The sequence below is a fragment of the Lygodium microphyllum genome, unplaced genomic scaffold (genome assembly GCF_053477565.2).
Source record: "Lygodium microphyllum isolate KBCC unplaced genomic scaffold, Lygodium_microphyllum_v1.1.10 scaffold_83, whole genome shotgun sequence".
NCBI classification, from domain to species: Eukaryota; Viridiplantae; Streptophyta; class Polypodiopsida; order Schizaeales; family Lygodiaceae; genus Lygodium; species Lygodium microphyllum.
The window spans coordinates 39,964-58,128 of record NW_028229566.1 but is presented as its reverse complement, the minus strand read 5'-3'; the positions used below and the strand labels follow the sequence as shown (position 1 = coordinate 58,128).

Sequence of the window (18,165 nt, the reverse complement as noted above, 5' to 3'; positions counted from 1 at the left end):
CACATGAGATGCGGGTTGCCATTGACTAGATCAGGGTCTCATCCCATAGGCTTGAAATCAAGACATGGAGAGCAGCTTGTATCCCCCGTGCAAGTGGATTTGTGGCTTGTATCGGGTGGAGCATATGTATGCAAATGTAGAGCCAATAGTATGGTCCGTGGCAAATACCCCACACTTTTTAGGGATGACTTTTCTCTCCGAGTCACTAGATTCGCACCGATTAGGGATGGGTGAGCCAAGCCTCTAATCCAACAATGAGACAATATTAAGGAACTATCAAAGGCACCACAAGCTACATAAAAACAACAAGGACCATGGGCCAAGCGGCAAGGGATGGTGGGTCGATGACAAAGGAAAGGGGTAGCCGCAAAAAAAAAAGGCCCAAAGTAGAGTAGAAAACCCAAAGAATCTCCTCACGATCTTGGGCAATCCCCTCCGAAACACAATGGGTCAGGAAATCCACAGCCACATCACCAATATCGTCTCCTTTGAAAGGGATGGGAGGTGGGAAAAAACTACTAGAGGAGATCGTGGGGGATGGGATGGAACCTGTGGAATAAATGGTGCACAATCGAAAACAAGTGTGACAATAGAAAGCTGCCTCGAAGCACCTTGCACAATGGAAGGGAAATGAAGCATAGATAGCCCCCTCTCCTGCCAACTTGAGAAAGACAAAGATAGCTCACTCGAGAAAGACAACATGGGTCCCAAGTCTAAGAAGGGAAAAAACTAACAGAAGAGGGAGGCCCAAGTCTGTAAAATCTATATCAACGTCAAAAGATGACTCTAATTTCTTCCTCGTTCCATTTCTTCTGCTTGGCTTATCTTGTACATAGAGATAAAGCCACATGAGCATCGTCATGTACACGAGCTCCGCAACAATCAAGCTCATTGTGACAAGCATCCTGCTCAAGAACTAACAGGACTAGTTCCTCCAAAGTGAGAGTCTTTTGACTACAAGAAGTGAGAAGACTGGTGTAGAACACATCATATGTCAGTGAACGAAAGATCTCAGAGAATGTCACAACTAGGTCCTCCGAAGAAATGTCCATACCAAGGAATGAAAGCTCAACCCAAAGGTCCTCCATGATATGGATATAATGCCTCCGTAGGGGAATCCGCAGCAACAAGTTGTCGTAGCTTCAACTTAAGAGATAAGCAATGCCCAAATGTCTAGATTTGAGATGCCAATCTCCCCGAAATCTCTACAATGATGCAGATATGTCTAAGATGCACAAGCACACAATCTATACAACTCAAAAGGAGAAAAGAGCGGGCTCTGGTATTTAACTGATCCCATAAAGCTCCAAAATCCACATTCACACCATCATGAGGATCCACGATAGGTTGAGATATAAATCCCAAAGGTCACAATCGTCGAGGAGACACTCCATGCAACAAGACCATAGAGGGTAGTTTATCCAATCCAACTTATCGGATGCAAGTAGAGAGGGTAGGATTGGCACCTACTCAAGAGATGTCAAGAGATGTCCTCAATGCTAATCGCGGACTATAAGCCCTAAAAGAATATGACGGAAAAGAGTGATAGGATGGCAGTCGATCTGAATGATCCCAAGCCACACGATCCCCCATAGCATACATGTCAGCCGTAGATGTCCTTCAATAAAGTACCTGCAAGAAAACAAAGAAGATGCTGCCACTAGAATGAAAGCAACCAATAAAAGGTGTCCTCAGCATAATCCAGGTCCGCGGACCATGGTACAAAAGAGGACTAACTTAGGCGAGGTAGACAAGGAGTATCCAATGCTAAAGGGAACACACAATGCCGAGCAAGAAGAGTGAACTATAAATGCAAAGTAAACCAAGTTTGTAACCTATAAATGCAAAAATTCCACAACCTAGTAGTGTACCAAGAAATACAACGGTCAACCCCAACACGTAGCTCTATGCATTAGCATGGGCATCAGAAGATAGCAGGGGAATCAGAGAATGACGAGAGTTGCCTAATCACGAAGGATCAATGATGGATAATGAAAGTGGAAGAGCAAGCCAACTATATGTAAACAAAAAGTAACAAAATCCAAAATATGGTCAAACCCCTGAAAATAGCCAAAAGCGACCAAAAAGAAATGCACTCCTTGGTAGATATTAATCTCTCTCTCTTTTTTTTCGTAAAAGGTAATTGTATTAATTACGAAAAAAATACAATATTACTTGATTACAAGATACATGACGACAATCCAAGCCATCATGTGAAGAGGTTCTAAGTACTACAAGTTACAATGTCATGGCAAGGATGCGGAGGAAATTGCCATATGCCAGGGACGGAAGTCCTCCGTAGAGAGCAAATCAGAACGATGGAGAAGAGCTAACTGCCAATACAAGAGGCCCTTAAGCCTCACAATATGCCGCTGAACATTATAGGCGGAGTCAAACAGAAAAGCATTCCGAATGGTCCGGTTATGCCAACAGCCCCAGTATCGAAGAAAGTGATACATGAGCTTCATATATGGCTGTGCGGGAGTAGGGTATTTGGGCTGGCCAAAAACCCAATCAAAGGGGCGCAGGGTGATACCAACCACCCCTCGCCAAACAGCCGACAAAAATAACCATACTTTCTTAGCGACGAGGCAAGAAATAAATCGGTAGCGGGCGGATTCCATAGTAGTGGTGCAAAAGAAACAAGTGCCATTGGAGATTCGTCCCTTGGAAAGAGCCGAAGCAAGCGGAAGACCCCCAATCATCACTCTCCAAAGAAAGACTTTATATTTAAAGGGTGTCTTGTTCAACCAGCCCTCCATCACAGTTGCCCTCCACCATGACCGGGATTTACGCAATCCCCATAAAGCATTCGCTTTAGTAACTAGCCATTGATGATCTTTAGTCAGAAGATGATACACTTGGTTAGCAGAAGCTTTGCTCAAATTCAGCCGGCCTTGTAGATCCCAATCCTGCCAGGGATGATCCGAAGCAAGGGCAAGAAAGGGTTGTCTGCTCTGGAGCACCGTCAAAAGCTGTTCCCATAAAGGCCTATATCCACGAGGGATCTTGAAAAGCCTCCTAGCTGTACGAAACGATATAAGCACATTGCGACTGGCAAGGGTGGCATCCGCAACCGAAGACAAGCCCAAACGTGCCATCCGGTTGAATTGTGGTCTAAGCTCATGTTTACCTTCCCACGAAAGTAAACGCGAGACTGCCAGTAATTCCAATTGAAAAGAGTTAGTAGCCAAGCGATCCTCCGTTGGATGCCACTGAGCCTTTTGAAGGACGTGTTTCCAGGAACATACCAAATGAGTAAGCAGTGATGAAGAAGAACTGGAGAACCGCGAATCAGCATTAAGAACATGCCACCAAGAACTCCGGATTTGGGTATTGCCATGCAGAAGCCCATGGCCCTCAAGGAAATAACAGGCTATAGCGACCCACGGATGATGATCCGAGCACATGGCGCGGAAAAGAGACCAACGGAGTGCCTGCATGTGAGTTTGGGCATCTAAAATAGCTCCGCCACCCATGCGTTTGGGGGTGCACGCATGCGACCACGAGATCCAGGAAATACCTGCATGCAATGAGTCCTTCCATAGCATGAAGCGAATAGACTGAGTAAGAGCATTCAGAGTCGTAGTAGTCCAGGGCAACAATGGCAAGAAATAGGTGAGCATTGGCAACATAATTATCTGGGCTACTTTGAGGCGAACATGGAAGGGCCAGGCCTGAGACTTCCAATACATAAACTTAGCCACCATTTTCTGAGAAATCCACTACAGAAGCTGATTTGGGGGAACATCAATACCCAAAGGGTATCCAAGATGCCTGACAATGGAGCCACGAGGAACAACCAGACCCTGCCAGTCCAAGGACTGCAAATCCGACTCCGTGCAGCTTAGAATGGCTGATTTGAGCGCATTGATACGAAGGCCTGACGCCTGACCAAAGAGACCCCAAACATCCAATGCTTTTCGAAGGTTATCCTTGTCCGCACGCAAAATCATAAAGGTATCATCCGCCAGGGATTGGCTCATGAAGTGCTGTCCTATAGGAAGCGACAGTCCGGCCAACTGAGAAGAGGCGGCCATATGAGATAACATGGAAAGAACTGGATATGTTGCAAGGGCAAAGAATAGAGGGCTCAAAGGGCACCCCTGTCTGACAGAACGGGCAAGGACAAATGGCTCAGTAACACCTCCGTTCAACATGACTCGCGAAGACGCCGCAGCACTAATGGTGTAGATTAGACGAGACATCCGAGCACCAAAGCCCATAGCAGACATAAGTTCAGCAACGAAAGACCGGTCCAGATAGTCAAAAGCCTTTTCCAGGTCCAGTTGAACCAGTACTACCTCCTGATTAGAATGCCTGGCATAATCAATGGCCATTTGGGCATTCAAAACATTGTGCAGAATATTTCGGCCCTTAATGAAACCATACTGGAGAGGGTGCACAAGGGCAGGGAGATGCTTATGGAGCCAATTCGCCATTACTTTGGAAAAGATTTTGTACATTGAACCCATCAAAGAAAGTGGGCGCCACTGTGTCAACTTAGATGGCGAAGGAACTTTTGGAAGCAGTTTAATAAGTCCTTGTTTCCATGAGGGAGGCATGATCCCCGTTTCCCACACCTGCTGAAACAAAGCCTGCAATGGTTTCGCCAGTTGGGTAGCGAAAGCTTCAAAGAACTCATTGGTGAGACAATCCCAACCCGGACTTTTATCTTTGGGCAAGTGTAACAAGACGTCCATAACCTCTGCCTCACCAATATCTAACTCCATAGTAGCTTGCATGTCCTGCGGTAGCTGATTGCGGACCAGGTTATAAAAAACCGAACGGGCCTGAGTAATTTGGGCTGAAGGTGGAGAAGCGGAACCGAGAAGATCACGGAAATAATTCCGACACATATGCACAATAGTCTGTGGATCCAGGATAAGGTGGCCTTCCGCATCCTCGAGTCTAGTCATATTCTCTCGAGCAGGAGAGGCATGGAGAGCTCGAAAGAACTTATGGGTCTGACATGCACTATCTTGCAAAGTCTCTGTCAGATGTTGCAATTTGGCCTGCTGATACGATTTTAACTGGAAGTCTTTAATAAGATCGGCCACCCGCATGGCCAATGCAAGCAGAAATGCACCATCCGGAGTGTCCACCAGCAAAGAGCAAACCAAAATCAGCAGGTCCTCCGCTGCCTGTCGACGGCGCCTACAAAGAGAGGCATGATAGATCCCATACTGCCAAGCAACCCGCTGCACATTAGAGAGCAATCTTTCAAATGACGTAGTGCCCTGAGAGGAAAAGTCCAAGAAGAATCTGTCAAGCAATTGCTGCATATAGCCCTGAAAAATTGCATGCTTCAAGTAGGACGAGTTGAAACGCAAAGGGAGTCTCTCCAGAAATTGCTTGAAAGGTGCAATGGGTTGTGCAAGCAACTCGAACTGCAGAGGGAAATGGTCCGACAAGGCATATTGTTGCAACACTTTTATTTCGAGCATCTCAGGAAGAAAATCATCATTCTGCATGATATATATACGGTCCAACCGCGACCATGTTGTTGCATACTAGGCCGAATGGAAAGTAAACCCTGTAGAAGACGGGTGTAGCCAGGACCAAAGATCTTGCTTAAGAACAGCAAGAGCCAACTCATGCCACATACGACTTTCCGGCGCATCCATTACCGAATGCTCCGATGTGGACTGGGAAGAATCAACACACATATTGAAATCTCCCATGAAGAAGCCCCGTCTGCCAAGTGACAAGGAAGTCTGCAAAGTCTGCCAAAGCTCCCGGCGAGATAAGGAATCATTCGGAGCATAGAGCTCAAGTAACCATAAGATTTCCCCTTCGAATAAAATTTCAATCACCAAAAAGCGGCCATAAACATCATTTTTAATAAGAACAGGCTGATATTTGGCATGTACAATCATGAGCACACCCGAATAATGCATGGCCTGTGTTCCTGCATAGAACAAACGAAAGCCATGGCAATCCACAACTTTTCCGGCGTCACCGTGACTCTTGTGCTTAACAACGCACAGGACATCCCACTGATTCTCATACAATGCAGTCCACATGGCATGTTGCTTGTGTCGAGAACAAATTCCTCGCACATTCCACGTGGCTATTTTCATGTGTATGCAAAACAAAATCAGGTACGAGGCACAGCTTGCCTCGATTTGACTTTGTCGGCGAGAATGTCCAGGACTCCCTCATCCAAGAAATCCGCCAACACCACAAAAGAGTTCTGAGGACCAGATTTGGAAGTAGACGGCATATATGCTTGCTTGGGGTTGGAACGTGGATAACGACGGTCCCACGGGGTAATGACGTTGCCGTTGGTATCAAAAGCCAGCTTTGCAGGTGGACCCTTTAGACGATCCGAATACATTTTCCTGGCGGGCTGAGGACGGGGGGCTGAGGAAACCAGAGCAGGAGCAGAGCGCTCGGAAGACAACATTTCCTTCCTGCGCATATATGTACGCATGGAATCTTGTGAGGTGGTAGGCACAGTACTCTCCATGCCAGCAACAATCCTGTTGCCTTTTTTTGCACATACTTCAACCCAATCAGTGGCACAGGAATCCAGACCCGAAACCTATTGTTTACCTTTGGCCAGAACTTGGGGCGGGTGGAGAGTATCCAGCGACGGAGCACCACACACCATATCCTCCATGGGCGGAGCAACATGGCCCACATCTGAAATGTGTTGCTGCTCTGGGCATTCGGCCATAAAATGCCCCAACTGTCCACAGGAAAAGCAATGGCCTGCAAAATTGCCCCATTTCAAACGAAAGTGTAACGGATGCATGCCAGAGCAATTGAGGCGTAACCAAGCAGGCCTTTTCCTTGCAGTATCCCATAACATGCACAAGCGGTTGCGATTCACAACCCTGAGACTGGGAGGGACCAGAACCGTGCCCACAGCGGCCATAGCATCCTTCAATAGCGGCCAATAAACAGCCGGACAATTTTCCACTTCTACCCACACAGGGCATTCACGTTGCAGCAGGCACTGAAAATCTGCCATCGGGCGCCATGGAACCACATGAACCAACCGAGGATCAAAAAACAAAGCAGTTTAGACAAGAGAGTAGCACGGTGCGTCGCAGTTTTCAAGAGGACCTCAAAAAAACCCCGGGACCCAACAAAAATCTCTTCAACACATTCCCCTTGTAGCAGACTCTGCAGCCATTGGCAAATATGGGAAAGCAGCGGGATTCGACCACTGAAGAAGAGTATCACAGCGCGATCATAAAACACCGAAAAGGAGCGTAGGACAGTTTTTGGGTCGACGGTAGCTTCCAGAACATCTTCAGGTGCAGAGTCAGAAAAGGCTTCCTAATTATGTTGAACATATTCGCCAAGCAGAGTGTTGGCGAATTCCAGCAGATGCTCCCAGTCCACATCCTGAGAGTCCACAGAATCCGAAGCAACCTGCGCATAGGAACGATCCTGAATAACACCTATCTCTTCCGAGGTATGCTTGGTACGTTTACCCGCAGGCTGGATGTCAGGACCCGGGGTCATCTCTTCAGTGCACGGAACCATATCCTCCGGTTCCTCAGCATCAGAATCTGGGCCAAGTGCTGCCACCGTTTGGTCTATGAAATCCAGATCCAAACCAGCCATCTTGTATGACGAGCTGATCTCAAAGGAGGACCGACGCACAGTGCAGATCACTGTCGGCTAAGTTAGAAATCTGCACCCCTGTAAGCTGGTTTCGCACACGGCGGAGGACGACCCTCAGGACGTCACACGAACAGGTTGCAGGCGTTAAAAGTCTGGGGCGACCACCACGATGGCTGATTGGCGAGGGCAGCGTCCGACAGGCGAGGGGGGCGACCGACAGGCGAGGGGGGCGACCGACAGGCGAGGGCGGACATCAGGCGTGGGCAGAAATCAAGCGTGGGCAGAAGCCCTGACGCACAAGGTGGACGGGAGTGAACCAGGCGCAGAGCCCACAGTTCACGCGGGCGACAACAGGACTGGAGGCGCAGCTGAAGGGCCGCCAGATGCAGGCGAGGAGCCTGTGGGTGACGACACAAGGGCGGTTACAGGCGACGACGACGACACGGAGCCGGGGCGGCTGCAGACGTGGTGGCACGACAAGCAGCCGACAGGGCGGGACGGAAGGCGGGACGAAACAGGGCGACGCGCAGGGGCGAGACGGCAGAGGCGCAGGGCCACGTGACGGAAAGGCGACGGACGGGCTCACCCGACGAAGGACAGTCACCACGACCACGATCCGCCATCGCGCTACCAGACTCTCTCATCCGTCTGCGTCTCTCTCTCTCTCGGTTCTATTAATCTCTCTCTCTCTCTCGGTATTAATTTCTCTCTCTCTCTCTCTCTCTCTCTCTCTCTCTCTCTCTCTCTCTCTCTCTCTCTCTCTCTCTCTCTCTCTCTCTCTCTCTCTCTCTCTCTCTCTCTCTCTCTCTCTCTCTCTCTCTTTTTCCGTAAAAGCTAATTGTATTAATTACGAAAAAAATACAAGATTAATCTCTCTCTCTCTCTCTCTCTCTCTCTCTCTCTCTCTCTCTCTCTCTCTCTCTCTCTCTCTCTCTCTCTCTCTCTCTCTCTCTCTCTCTCTCTCTCTCTCTCTCTCTCTCTCTCTCTCTCTCTCTCTCTCTCTCTCTCTCTCTCTCTCTCAATTTCTATTTTTTAAAGGACTCACTCTCTCCCTTCTCAATCATTGTTTATCCTCCCTTAAGCTCTCTGCTCTCTCTAGCCCCTCAAGCTCTCTACTTCAAGCTATATTTCCACCCTCAAGCTCTCCATCCTCCCTACTCCCTCAATCTCTCCACCCTCTATAATTTTGCTCTTTTCCTACAAGCTCTCTCTCCCTCTCAAGATCTCCACCTCCATGTAAAACTTAAATGGCTAGGAATAGAGAGTACACAATAAATACGAGAGGAACATAACCTTATTTAATTCCAAACAAGCTGATACGAAGATGGCTCTGTCCACCCATGTCCTTCCACTGTGAAGCTTAGATGGCAATCTAGAAAAATGATAGATGAAGAGCTTAAGGCTAGCAAGATTAACTTTCATTGCATGAAAGAAAGACTGGTTATGGATTTGGAGGGTTCTTTCTTTTATGGGCCAAGAAGGCAGTCAGGTCAGCCTGTCCAACATACAAAAAGGCTAGATCCACAAAGATCCTGAGTCTTGACCTTACAAGGGTGAGACATTGAGCATATCTAACACTCAACTCCACCCTAACACTCTCTATCCCTAAAACTTTCCTACTGTCTATACCATAATATAGGGGAGTTTTGGAAACAGGAAAGACCGGAGTTTTGAAGTTTCGGCCAATTTTGGAAATTACTGGAGGAGTTTGGAATTTTAGTCTAGAGCAATGAGCAAGAGATACGACTCTTACGACTTTCCCCCCATCACATATTTCAAAAGAGTTAGCAAAGAAGATACTCGAGAGAGACTAAGCTAGAAGGCATAGATGGGCATGGGCTATAAAGCAACCACCAATCTAAGAGGCTTAAACGCAACCATTGAGGATCCTTTCATAGAATGTACGAGGCTTCCAAGGACGACACTTTAGGCAAGGCTAAAGCCTCATGAGACAAGATTTGTACATAGGATTAATGAAAGGATCGATTGATTTTCACATGTTGAAAGAGTAGCACCTCTCAACTAGCAAAGAAGATACGAGAGAGAGTATGCTAGAAGCCATAGACAAACGTGGGCTATAGAGCATTAGTCTAAGAGGCTTAGATGCATCCCATGAGGATCCTTTCAACAAGACATCCTTATGCTGCGAGAAGTTATGCCAAGATAGAGTCACACTTACTCAATAGCAATTGTGGGAGTTATAGAGATACAAGCTGGAGTGTACATATATGTTGGGAAGCAATTGACCTGGTCAGTATAGGGCTCAGGTATTGTGGTTCCATAGAGAGCCATGTGGGTCTCTTTGAGAGTGGAGAAGGCGCTTATTAGTTTGTCGATCACTGTGGTCTTCAACCTACGAACATGCATGAGGACAAAATTATATAAACTCATAAAGAGAAAGGATTGGGTTTCGAGATTTGAGCCAGTTCCACAAGGCTACACAATCTATAGAAGTCCCATTTGTTGGATCCTCCTTAGGATGAGGGATAAAATCTAAAACAAGAGCCCAAATATCAAAGTTGTCGAGTATGCACTTCACCTTACACAACCACAACGAATAGTTCAAACCATTGGGTTTTTCTTTGGGCAATGAAGGTAAGAGAGGAACCCACACTAAGGATATCAAGGATGACATCTTTAGTGATGATGAGGACGAAGCCTTCTGTGAAAGATGAATAGAAGGGGGATGAGTGCAAATGGGGGACTCCTCTCAATGACTATAATCGTGATAATCATGTCACCGCTCAGAAGAGTGTCTCGAAAGAAGCTCATTCTGTGAGTCATCAAAGCTTGTAAATTCGTAAGACATCTTTGATCTTGTAATCACCTAGAATTTTGCATTTTGATGGAGGTAGTGGGAAAGACAAAAGGTAGAGACTGTAGATGCATCATTTGTTATGGAAAATCTACTACTTGCAACCAAGAAGCTATTACTTGCACTAGGATATTGTTGCTTCTTCCACCAGGATGTGATCATCTCTATAACACACAAATTTGTGCTTTTTGCAAAACATAAAAAGAGATGCCGCCTAATGATTGAATGCTGTTGCCTAGGACCTAGAAGCTTCCGTCTAACTGTCAAGAAGGTCAGGCTATTTTCATAGTCCAGATGTGGATTTTTCTTATTTAATTTGATTAAATAAATAGGTAGTCCTTTGCTTAGACCCTTAGATGACCTGCTTTTTCTAGTTGTAATCTAGGTCTCCTTACCTTACTACCTTGAGCTTGAACTAATGTTCCATCAATGTTGTTAAAGATAATGGTGCCCGAATGGCTAGTGAGACGCAAAACTATCCTCAATCATTCCCTACAGCAAGTTGATTGCTAAATAGTAGGGGCAAACTTTAAAATGGTAGAGGCTTTGGAGAATAGGAGAGGCAAATACATAAATACCATTAGAGGAGAAAAGGCAAATCCATAGGCTTGTTTCACCTTTCTCTGAGAGATAGGGCGATAGGAGACAAGACCTACTCCAAAGATAGGGCAACATGATCCACAAGCTTGTTTCAGTTTTCTACAAGAGATAGAGGAATAGTAGCCAAGACCACTCTAGGGTTGACCGATTTAATATGGATGACTAGGTTTGTGATAGGGGCGACATAGTAGTTATCGAACTTAGCATGACCCTCTTGGACCGCTCACCAATTCAACTACTTTTTTAGAGAGTCAGAGCATCCCATTCCAATGATAGGATTCTAGAGTACCTATTTTATGCTGGTAATCTTAGAGAGGCAATTGCACAGTTGGGAAATCCATATCCTTCTTAGCCAGACAGGTAGCTAAAGGCTTGGATGAGAGCCTACAAGAGATAAGTTCCTTCTTCAAAGAGGAGACCACGAGGAGAAGATAGGGCCTTCTAGAAAAGGAGAAGACTGCTAGAGAAGCACCAGCTGCACTATAGAGGGAGGAAGAGAGATGTTCAAGGTGCAAATGGTGGGCTGAGAGGATGCATATTGCTAAAGCAGAGATTGATGCTAAGAAGAAAGCTTGATCAAGAATTGGTTTTATGTGAAAGCTTCCTTTTACACTCAATTCGCTGATGAGGTCAATACCAACTTTTTCCAAACCACAAGGCCAAGAGTCAAGACACTCTAGACAAACAATGTGTTTGAAGACTTACGAGCACTCATGGATCCATTGCGCACGGTCCTCTTGAGGCTGGACAAGAGACTGCATAGTACCACATGGATTAGCTAGGATCTACAACTAGACCCCTAGGCTATGAGAAGGATAGAGAGACAATATGGCAAAAGCACCAGCAGGGTGGTCATAGATTGGATGATGGCCCTTTTTACAGAGGAGCTAGAGAAGGCACTTCTGGCACTGCCTCAAGCATCCAAGAGAAGATGGATTGGATAGGTCCTTTTTGAGCTACTCGCATTTTATCAACACGAGACTCATCTCCACTCTCAAGGATATTATGGCATTGGGGATCACGCCAAAGAGTTTTCTTGAAGGACTAATTCACCTCATTCCCAAAGGAAGAGGAGACAAATTGGAGATCACACAATGCAGGTTGATCACTTTGCCTGGTGCTACCTACAAGATCCATGCAAAGGTCATCAGTCTCAGACTAGCCCCATTGATGTCAGACCTAGACATGTTTTTTCAAGAGCACAACATCTGGAACAAGATCAACCTTCTCCTTTAATGGTGGACATGTTATGTCACTAATAAAGGGAGCCAGCATATGGACCTCTCATAGAGGGCTGCAATCTGCAATTGTCTAGCTTTATGCTTCCAATACTTGACTTTCAAGGCTACTGCATTAACTCAGCTTTGTTGAAGAGTAATGATTAATCACTAGGTAGATGAGCAATCTCCGGAGTCCCGATATGTGAAGGGAACAAAGCTTTTTCTATAATCAAGATCCTGGAGTTTATTTCTAATGAAAATATTATCAGCAGGGGATGAATGTATCATAGAGTGGGCAGTGGAATCTTTCAAAGAACTCACATGAAATCAGTTAAAATATACATGATGCTCATGTGTCTCGATCTCCATGTTTTCCCATCTCAAAATTATGGTCACTCTTAGACAGTGAAAGGAGACTCAGAATTTCTCTGACGTACACGGAGTAGAACAAAAGAGCACCCAGTTGCAACTGAAGTTCAGGGAGTGACTACAGTCTAACAGAGGTTCAGCCTGCTGCTCGAGGGATGGAGGTTCAAGCTGTACTTAAAATCTTACAGCGCTATAAAGCAGCATCATCTTACAGGAGTTACTCTTATTTCCATTCATAAACATCTGTATTAGCTGCTGGATAATGTGAATAGGATTGATTTATCACATGATGGCCATGCTTGTATTGTTGTGTATTTGCAGTAGCGATATGAACTAGTTTTCAATTGACATATGACTGAAGCAGGGTTGCATTCCATGCGCGTACAGTTCGTTTCATATGGTACTGCAAGTTTTCAATTGACATATGGGTGAAGCAGGGTTGCATTCCATGCGTGTACAATTCATTTCATATGGTACCAAACCATGCATCCATTTCATACCATATGGTACAATTGTCGTGCATTTGAATTCTACAAAAAAGAGACTGTTTAAAAGGTCCGTTAGTGCATTTTTTGGAATTTTGCCCATTTTCTTGGGCTGTTACACATTCAAGCTTCTCTTCTCTCACACTCACACTCCTGTCAAAGGATAGCGTACCAGCGAGACAGTAGGGTTTGTAGGGAGGAACACGGAGTGAACTCGGCAAACGTGGAGTAAGGAAGAGAAGAGAGAAGAAACTCTAATAAATGGAATGATGAAGTTCCGAATCATGGAGTGAATGTAATACAAGGGAACAAGGATGCCGTAGCACAAGGAAGATGATGAAGACAGCCACAAACCACGAACCGCAATGTCCTCCTGAAGGGGTGTGAGGGTAGTGGAGAGGCTGGAGAGAGGAGGTGACGGACTGACTGAATCAGCTGTAAGGAATGAATGAGAGAGTGGCCTATAAATAGGCACAGTCAGTCTAGGATGGCGCCCCTTTTTGGGGCTGCAAACCCTAAACGCAAAACGCAAAAACGTAAAAATGCAAACTGCGGGTGAAGGGTGAAGGGTTTCTCAACACCTCCCTCTTTCATACTCCTTCCTTTTCTCTTCTCCGTCACCTCAACCCTTCAAAAAATGCAGCCCCCTCCCCCCATCTCACCACACAAATCAGTCTCCATCTTCATCAATCACCCTCTCTTGAGCTCAACTTTCAAGCCACTATCTTCTTCAATCACCCTACTCTCTCTCTCTCTCTCCCTCTCTCTCTCTCTCGTGCCTTCTCTTCCTCCTATCCCTATCCCTTTCTCATGTTCTCTTCCTCTCCTCTCCCTACCCCTCTTCCTCTTCCTCTCTCTCTCTCTCCCTCTGCCTCTCCCTTTCCCAAATCCCTCTTCATGATCTATCTTTAAATTGCACATTTTATATGTATGTAGGCTGATTTTATATATGATTTTATGTATATTTTCTTAATGAAAGTACAAAACAATGTATTTCATTTTTAAGATTTGTGTGCATGTTCCATACCATACATATTGACGTACAGAACATATCGTACTAAACGTATGAAACCACCTTGGACTTAAGAAGGCATCAAGTGTCAACATAAGAAGCAGGAACTGGGTTGACAAAATAAAGAAAGGAGAACAAAAAAGCCAGGACTAAGACAGAACTCTTTGCCACAAGATAAAGAAGGCAGAACTAAGAAAACGGAGAACAGGGAAGGAAAACAACTCGAGATTCATGTAATTGCAGATCAAAAGGCAGAGAGTACAGACCCACCAGTGGAACACGATTTTGAATACATGTGAAATGACACCAAATGAAAGGTTTAGTGACAGTATTCTCATAAAGAATGCATACCTGGCCAAGTATCCCACCCATAATTGCACAGACAGGTGGAAGCTCTCTGGCTCCAGCATCCAATAGTCTCTGGAGCAGCTTTTCAGGGACCAAAGACTCAGGCAATTCCTGAAGTTATTCCAGTCAGTGCTTGACAAGACTAAGAACCTACTAGAAAACAGAGTACAGAAAGATGGAGCAGATCAGAGTACAGTATAATACCTGAACTTCACATTGTCTTCTCCGAACCTCTAAGACTGCTGCCAGGTCATTAGGAAAAACTTGACCAGGCAGACGTCCATTGGATTGCTCGAACTCCTCTACAACTGCTCTAGCACAATAAGATCACCCATGATGGTATGAGAGTTTGCAAATACAGATTAACAGTTAGAGGTACAAATTGCAGCCTAATTTATATTATAGTACAACACAGAAGAAATGCCTGGCCAACCAACATACCAGTAAACTTCAATGGAAGTTTTTGGACAAGAACAAAAATCTTCTGCTGGCATAGTAACATGGGGCGGGTTTTGAGGATGGGGATGGGGACGGGAGTTGCCATCCCCTATTACCATGAGAGGAGGCTCTAGCGTGGGGATGGAACTAGGATGGTGTGGGGAACGGGAAGGGACTGGAACGGGAAACTAGAAAATGGTCATCCCTTGTTACTATGTCTCCTAGGCTATGGACCCATTTTTTTTCTTCTCTGTGTGTATCTATGCATAGGGGGATTTTCTTTTTTTTATTATTATTTTTCACCCCCCAAGGGGAGGGGGCCACGGTTTTGGTTGGCAAGGGCTGCATTTGGAGCCGGGGGGGGGGGAGGTGGGCGGGGGGGCGTTTTGTTGGGGTGTGTGTGTGTGGTGGTGGTGGGTGCATCGGTGGGTGGTGTAGAGGCGATCAACCACCAAGACCCTGGACCGCTTATTATTTCAAGCATTCCAAGCCGAGACTAATGGCTACCTCTCTCACATAGCCAACGCGCTATCCATCTCTACGGGTGTAGTGAGCTTACCTCCATGCCCGATCGAGTTACCTCCTCTCCCAAGCACTCCAGTAGCTCCACGATCTAAGTGCAAGCTTCAAGCAAGCTCCATCCTCAAGCTCCACGCTCCAAGCTCCATTACCGCGAGCAAGAGAAGAGAGGAGAAGATGGAGAGCTTCTCTTCCCCGGTCCCTCAATCTCACACACTCACTCCCTCGCACTCTCACACTCCCTCTCTCAAGCACAAGCTCAAGCAAGCAAGAATAAGAACAATAAGAAGAAGAAGAAGAGGAGAGCCACTTTTGGCCACACACAAGAATGAGCTTCTCATTCACTTTTTGAACATTATATACATGCCCTCTTTCCCTTTGGCGGTCATCCCTTTTTTACATGGCCGGCCGTGGCCTAGACCCCTTTTTCCCATTGTACTCCTATCTTCCTAACCTCCATCCTACCGCCCATCTACCCTTACAAATTGCACAGGTGAGAGCCTGGCACTCTTAAAATAAATCGGGGTGCGCCTTGCGCTCTTTTACAAAAGTATTGACTTGCACTTTTTCTTGTGCGCCTTTCTCCTTGATTCAAGACTTTTTTGCACTTCTTCTCCATATTTCTCTTGGCGTGCCTTCATCTCCCATTTCACTTTTGCCTTGACCTTATCTTCTGCTTTAGATTTTTCCGATTTTCTACCTTGTTCGTTTGAGGGTTAACAAATGGTTGTGGATTTCTATCAGAGAAAAACCAAAAGTGCGCATCTTGATTATACCTTCAGCTATGGAATTAAGTGAAGGAAGTCTTTAAACGATCCTTTGTTGGTTGTTGAGTTGGTTTGGGGGGGGTTGGTTGGTGGGGGATAAGTGGATGTGCACGTGGTATTGGTGGTGGTTTTGTGTGTTTGTGTGTGTGTGTGTGTGTGTGTGTGTGTGTGTGGTTATTGGTTTGTATTAGTGAAAACTTGAAAATGTGCATCTTGATTATACCTTTAGCTATGGAATTTAGCAAAGGAAGTCATTTCACAATCCTTTGCTCTTAAAGACAAAAAAGCCTTGCACATTTGAGCTCATATCCACACAGTCCATGCAAGATTGCTCCTCTTTTGTATTTTGTGATGTTTTGGTAATGAAAGCATTCCACGAGGTTCTAACGATAGTTTTGCATTGTTTTTGTGTATTATGTTTCGGTTATGCTTGATGGAAATTTTCAACAAGTATTTAGCAGTGGCATGGTTAAGCAATAGTGGAGTTCTAACCAAAGAACCGTTCTAAAGCACAAACTAAGGATAAACCATAGCTGAATTGCCAAAGGCATCATATAATAAATTGTTGTCCATAAAACCTAGCTGAATACCACTGATAACTTATGATCATCCACTATAAACGAGTAAGGGGTAACCAACCCCTGATGATCATAATCTAATGCAAATATGTGATTTCAGAGCAGCCATGAAAACTATGTTCCATACTCACATAGAATAGTCATTTTTGGGTTCCCCATTGCCATTCACCGATCTCATTTTCCCTTACATGCCTATTGCATGTGACTAAATAGCATAGTATCGAGGAGTTTCGAAAAAGGGAAACGGAAATGGAAAAACTAGAGTTTCAAAGTTTTGGCCAAATTTTGGAAACAAGGAAACGACGTTTCAGATTGTACACTAAAATAAATACAGTATTACGTGGACATGTAAATATATCAATGCCTACAACAATGTGTATCCAAATTTAGCTTGTTCCTCCTTTTGATATGGAAGAAAATTCATGTGCTCTAGTTCCTCTCAACAAGCCTTGAACTACAATCTTGCAAGCGGATATCAATAGCAATGCATTTCTATTCAAATTTAATAGATTAAGGTTGGGTAATTGCTATGACGTTTCAGATTGTACACTAAAATAAATATGGTATTACGTGGATATATAAATATATCAATGCCTACAACAATGTGTATCCAAATTTAGCTTGTTCCTCCTTTTGATGTGGAAAAAAATCCATGTGCTCCAGTTTCTCTCAACAAGCCTTGGCAAGCCACAAAATCAATATTTGCAGCACAATTGCTATATTTCTCCCACTAAGAGACAAGCTAAAGCTGCATCTCTCAAAGCCTACCTGTGGGTCAATCAAAATAAAGAGAATGATTGCGAAATGCCAGCAAATGATCCTCTACTCTCTCCACCATATCTAGAGCATTCCCTCCAAGATGCCTCATATACTCCATGAAGTCCTCCTCCAACTCCTTGCTAGTGTATTGCTCCTCATAGCGCCAAAGCAAATACAAGATATGTGCAACAACATGGATTGGTTTATGAAACCAATCCCATCATGCATTCCACACTACACGAATCTCATCAACCCCTGAGAGCAATGGACAATGGATTATAAATAAAATAAATTAAAAACTTAGAAGTTAGAATAATCATAAATGAGTCATTAACATTAAATAATGACATATGTAAAAGTTAAACAATAACGTATTTATCTTGGAACAAAAAGCAGTTGTGAAGCAAGGCGTCCTCAATTTTATTCATATACTCATATAAAAGGCCCAAAGTACTCACCTCCATATCATTAATGCACATAGACTGTAAATAGGAGTCAGACTGTTCACCAATGCCTACGCCTCAATCCACTAACTCTCATTGAAAATATTATGCCTAAAAGCAAGTGCCTTTGGATGTGAGCCACTCTTGACATACAATGGTCTATATCAAATTTGAACAGGCCCCGTATCAACCTCTCCAATACAATAAATATATAAGCAAATCTAGTGGTGG

At 44.9% G+C, this 18,165-nt stretch overlaps 1 protein-coding gene across 1 annotated transcript in view; it reads right to left on the bottom strand.

Annotated features, from left to right (window-relative positions):
• LOC148008688 (SUMO-activating enzyme subunit 1B-1-like) overlaps positions 1-18,165 on the bottom strand; it is a 67,411-nt gene that overhangs the window by 10,985 nt on the left and 38,261 nt on the right. Inside the window, exons 8-9 of the mRNA XM_087674073.1 lie at positions 14,635-14,738; positions 14,434-14,541 (exon numbers count right to left, since the gene is read on the bottom strand). Of these exons, the coding sequence (XP_087530199.1) occupies positions 14,434-14,541; positions 14,635-14,738 (212 nt within the window). The remainder of the gene's footprint in view (positions 1-14,433; positions 14,542-14,634; positions 14,739-18,165) is intronic.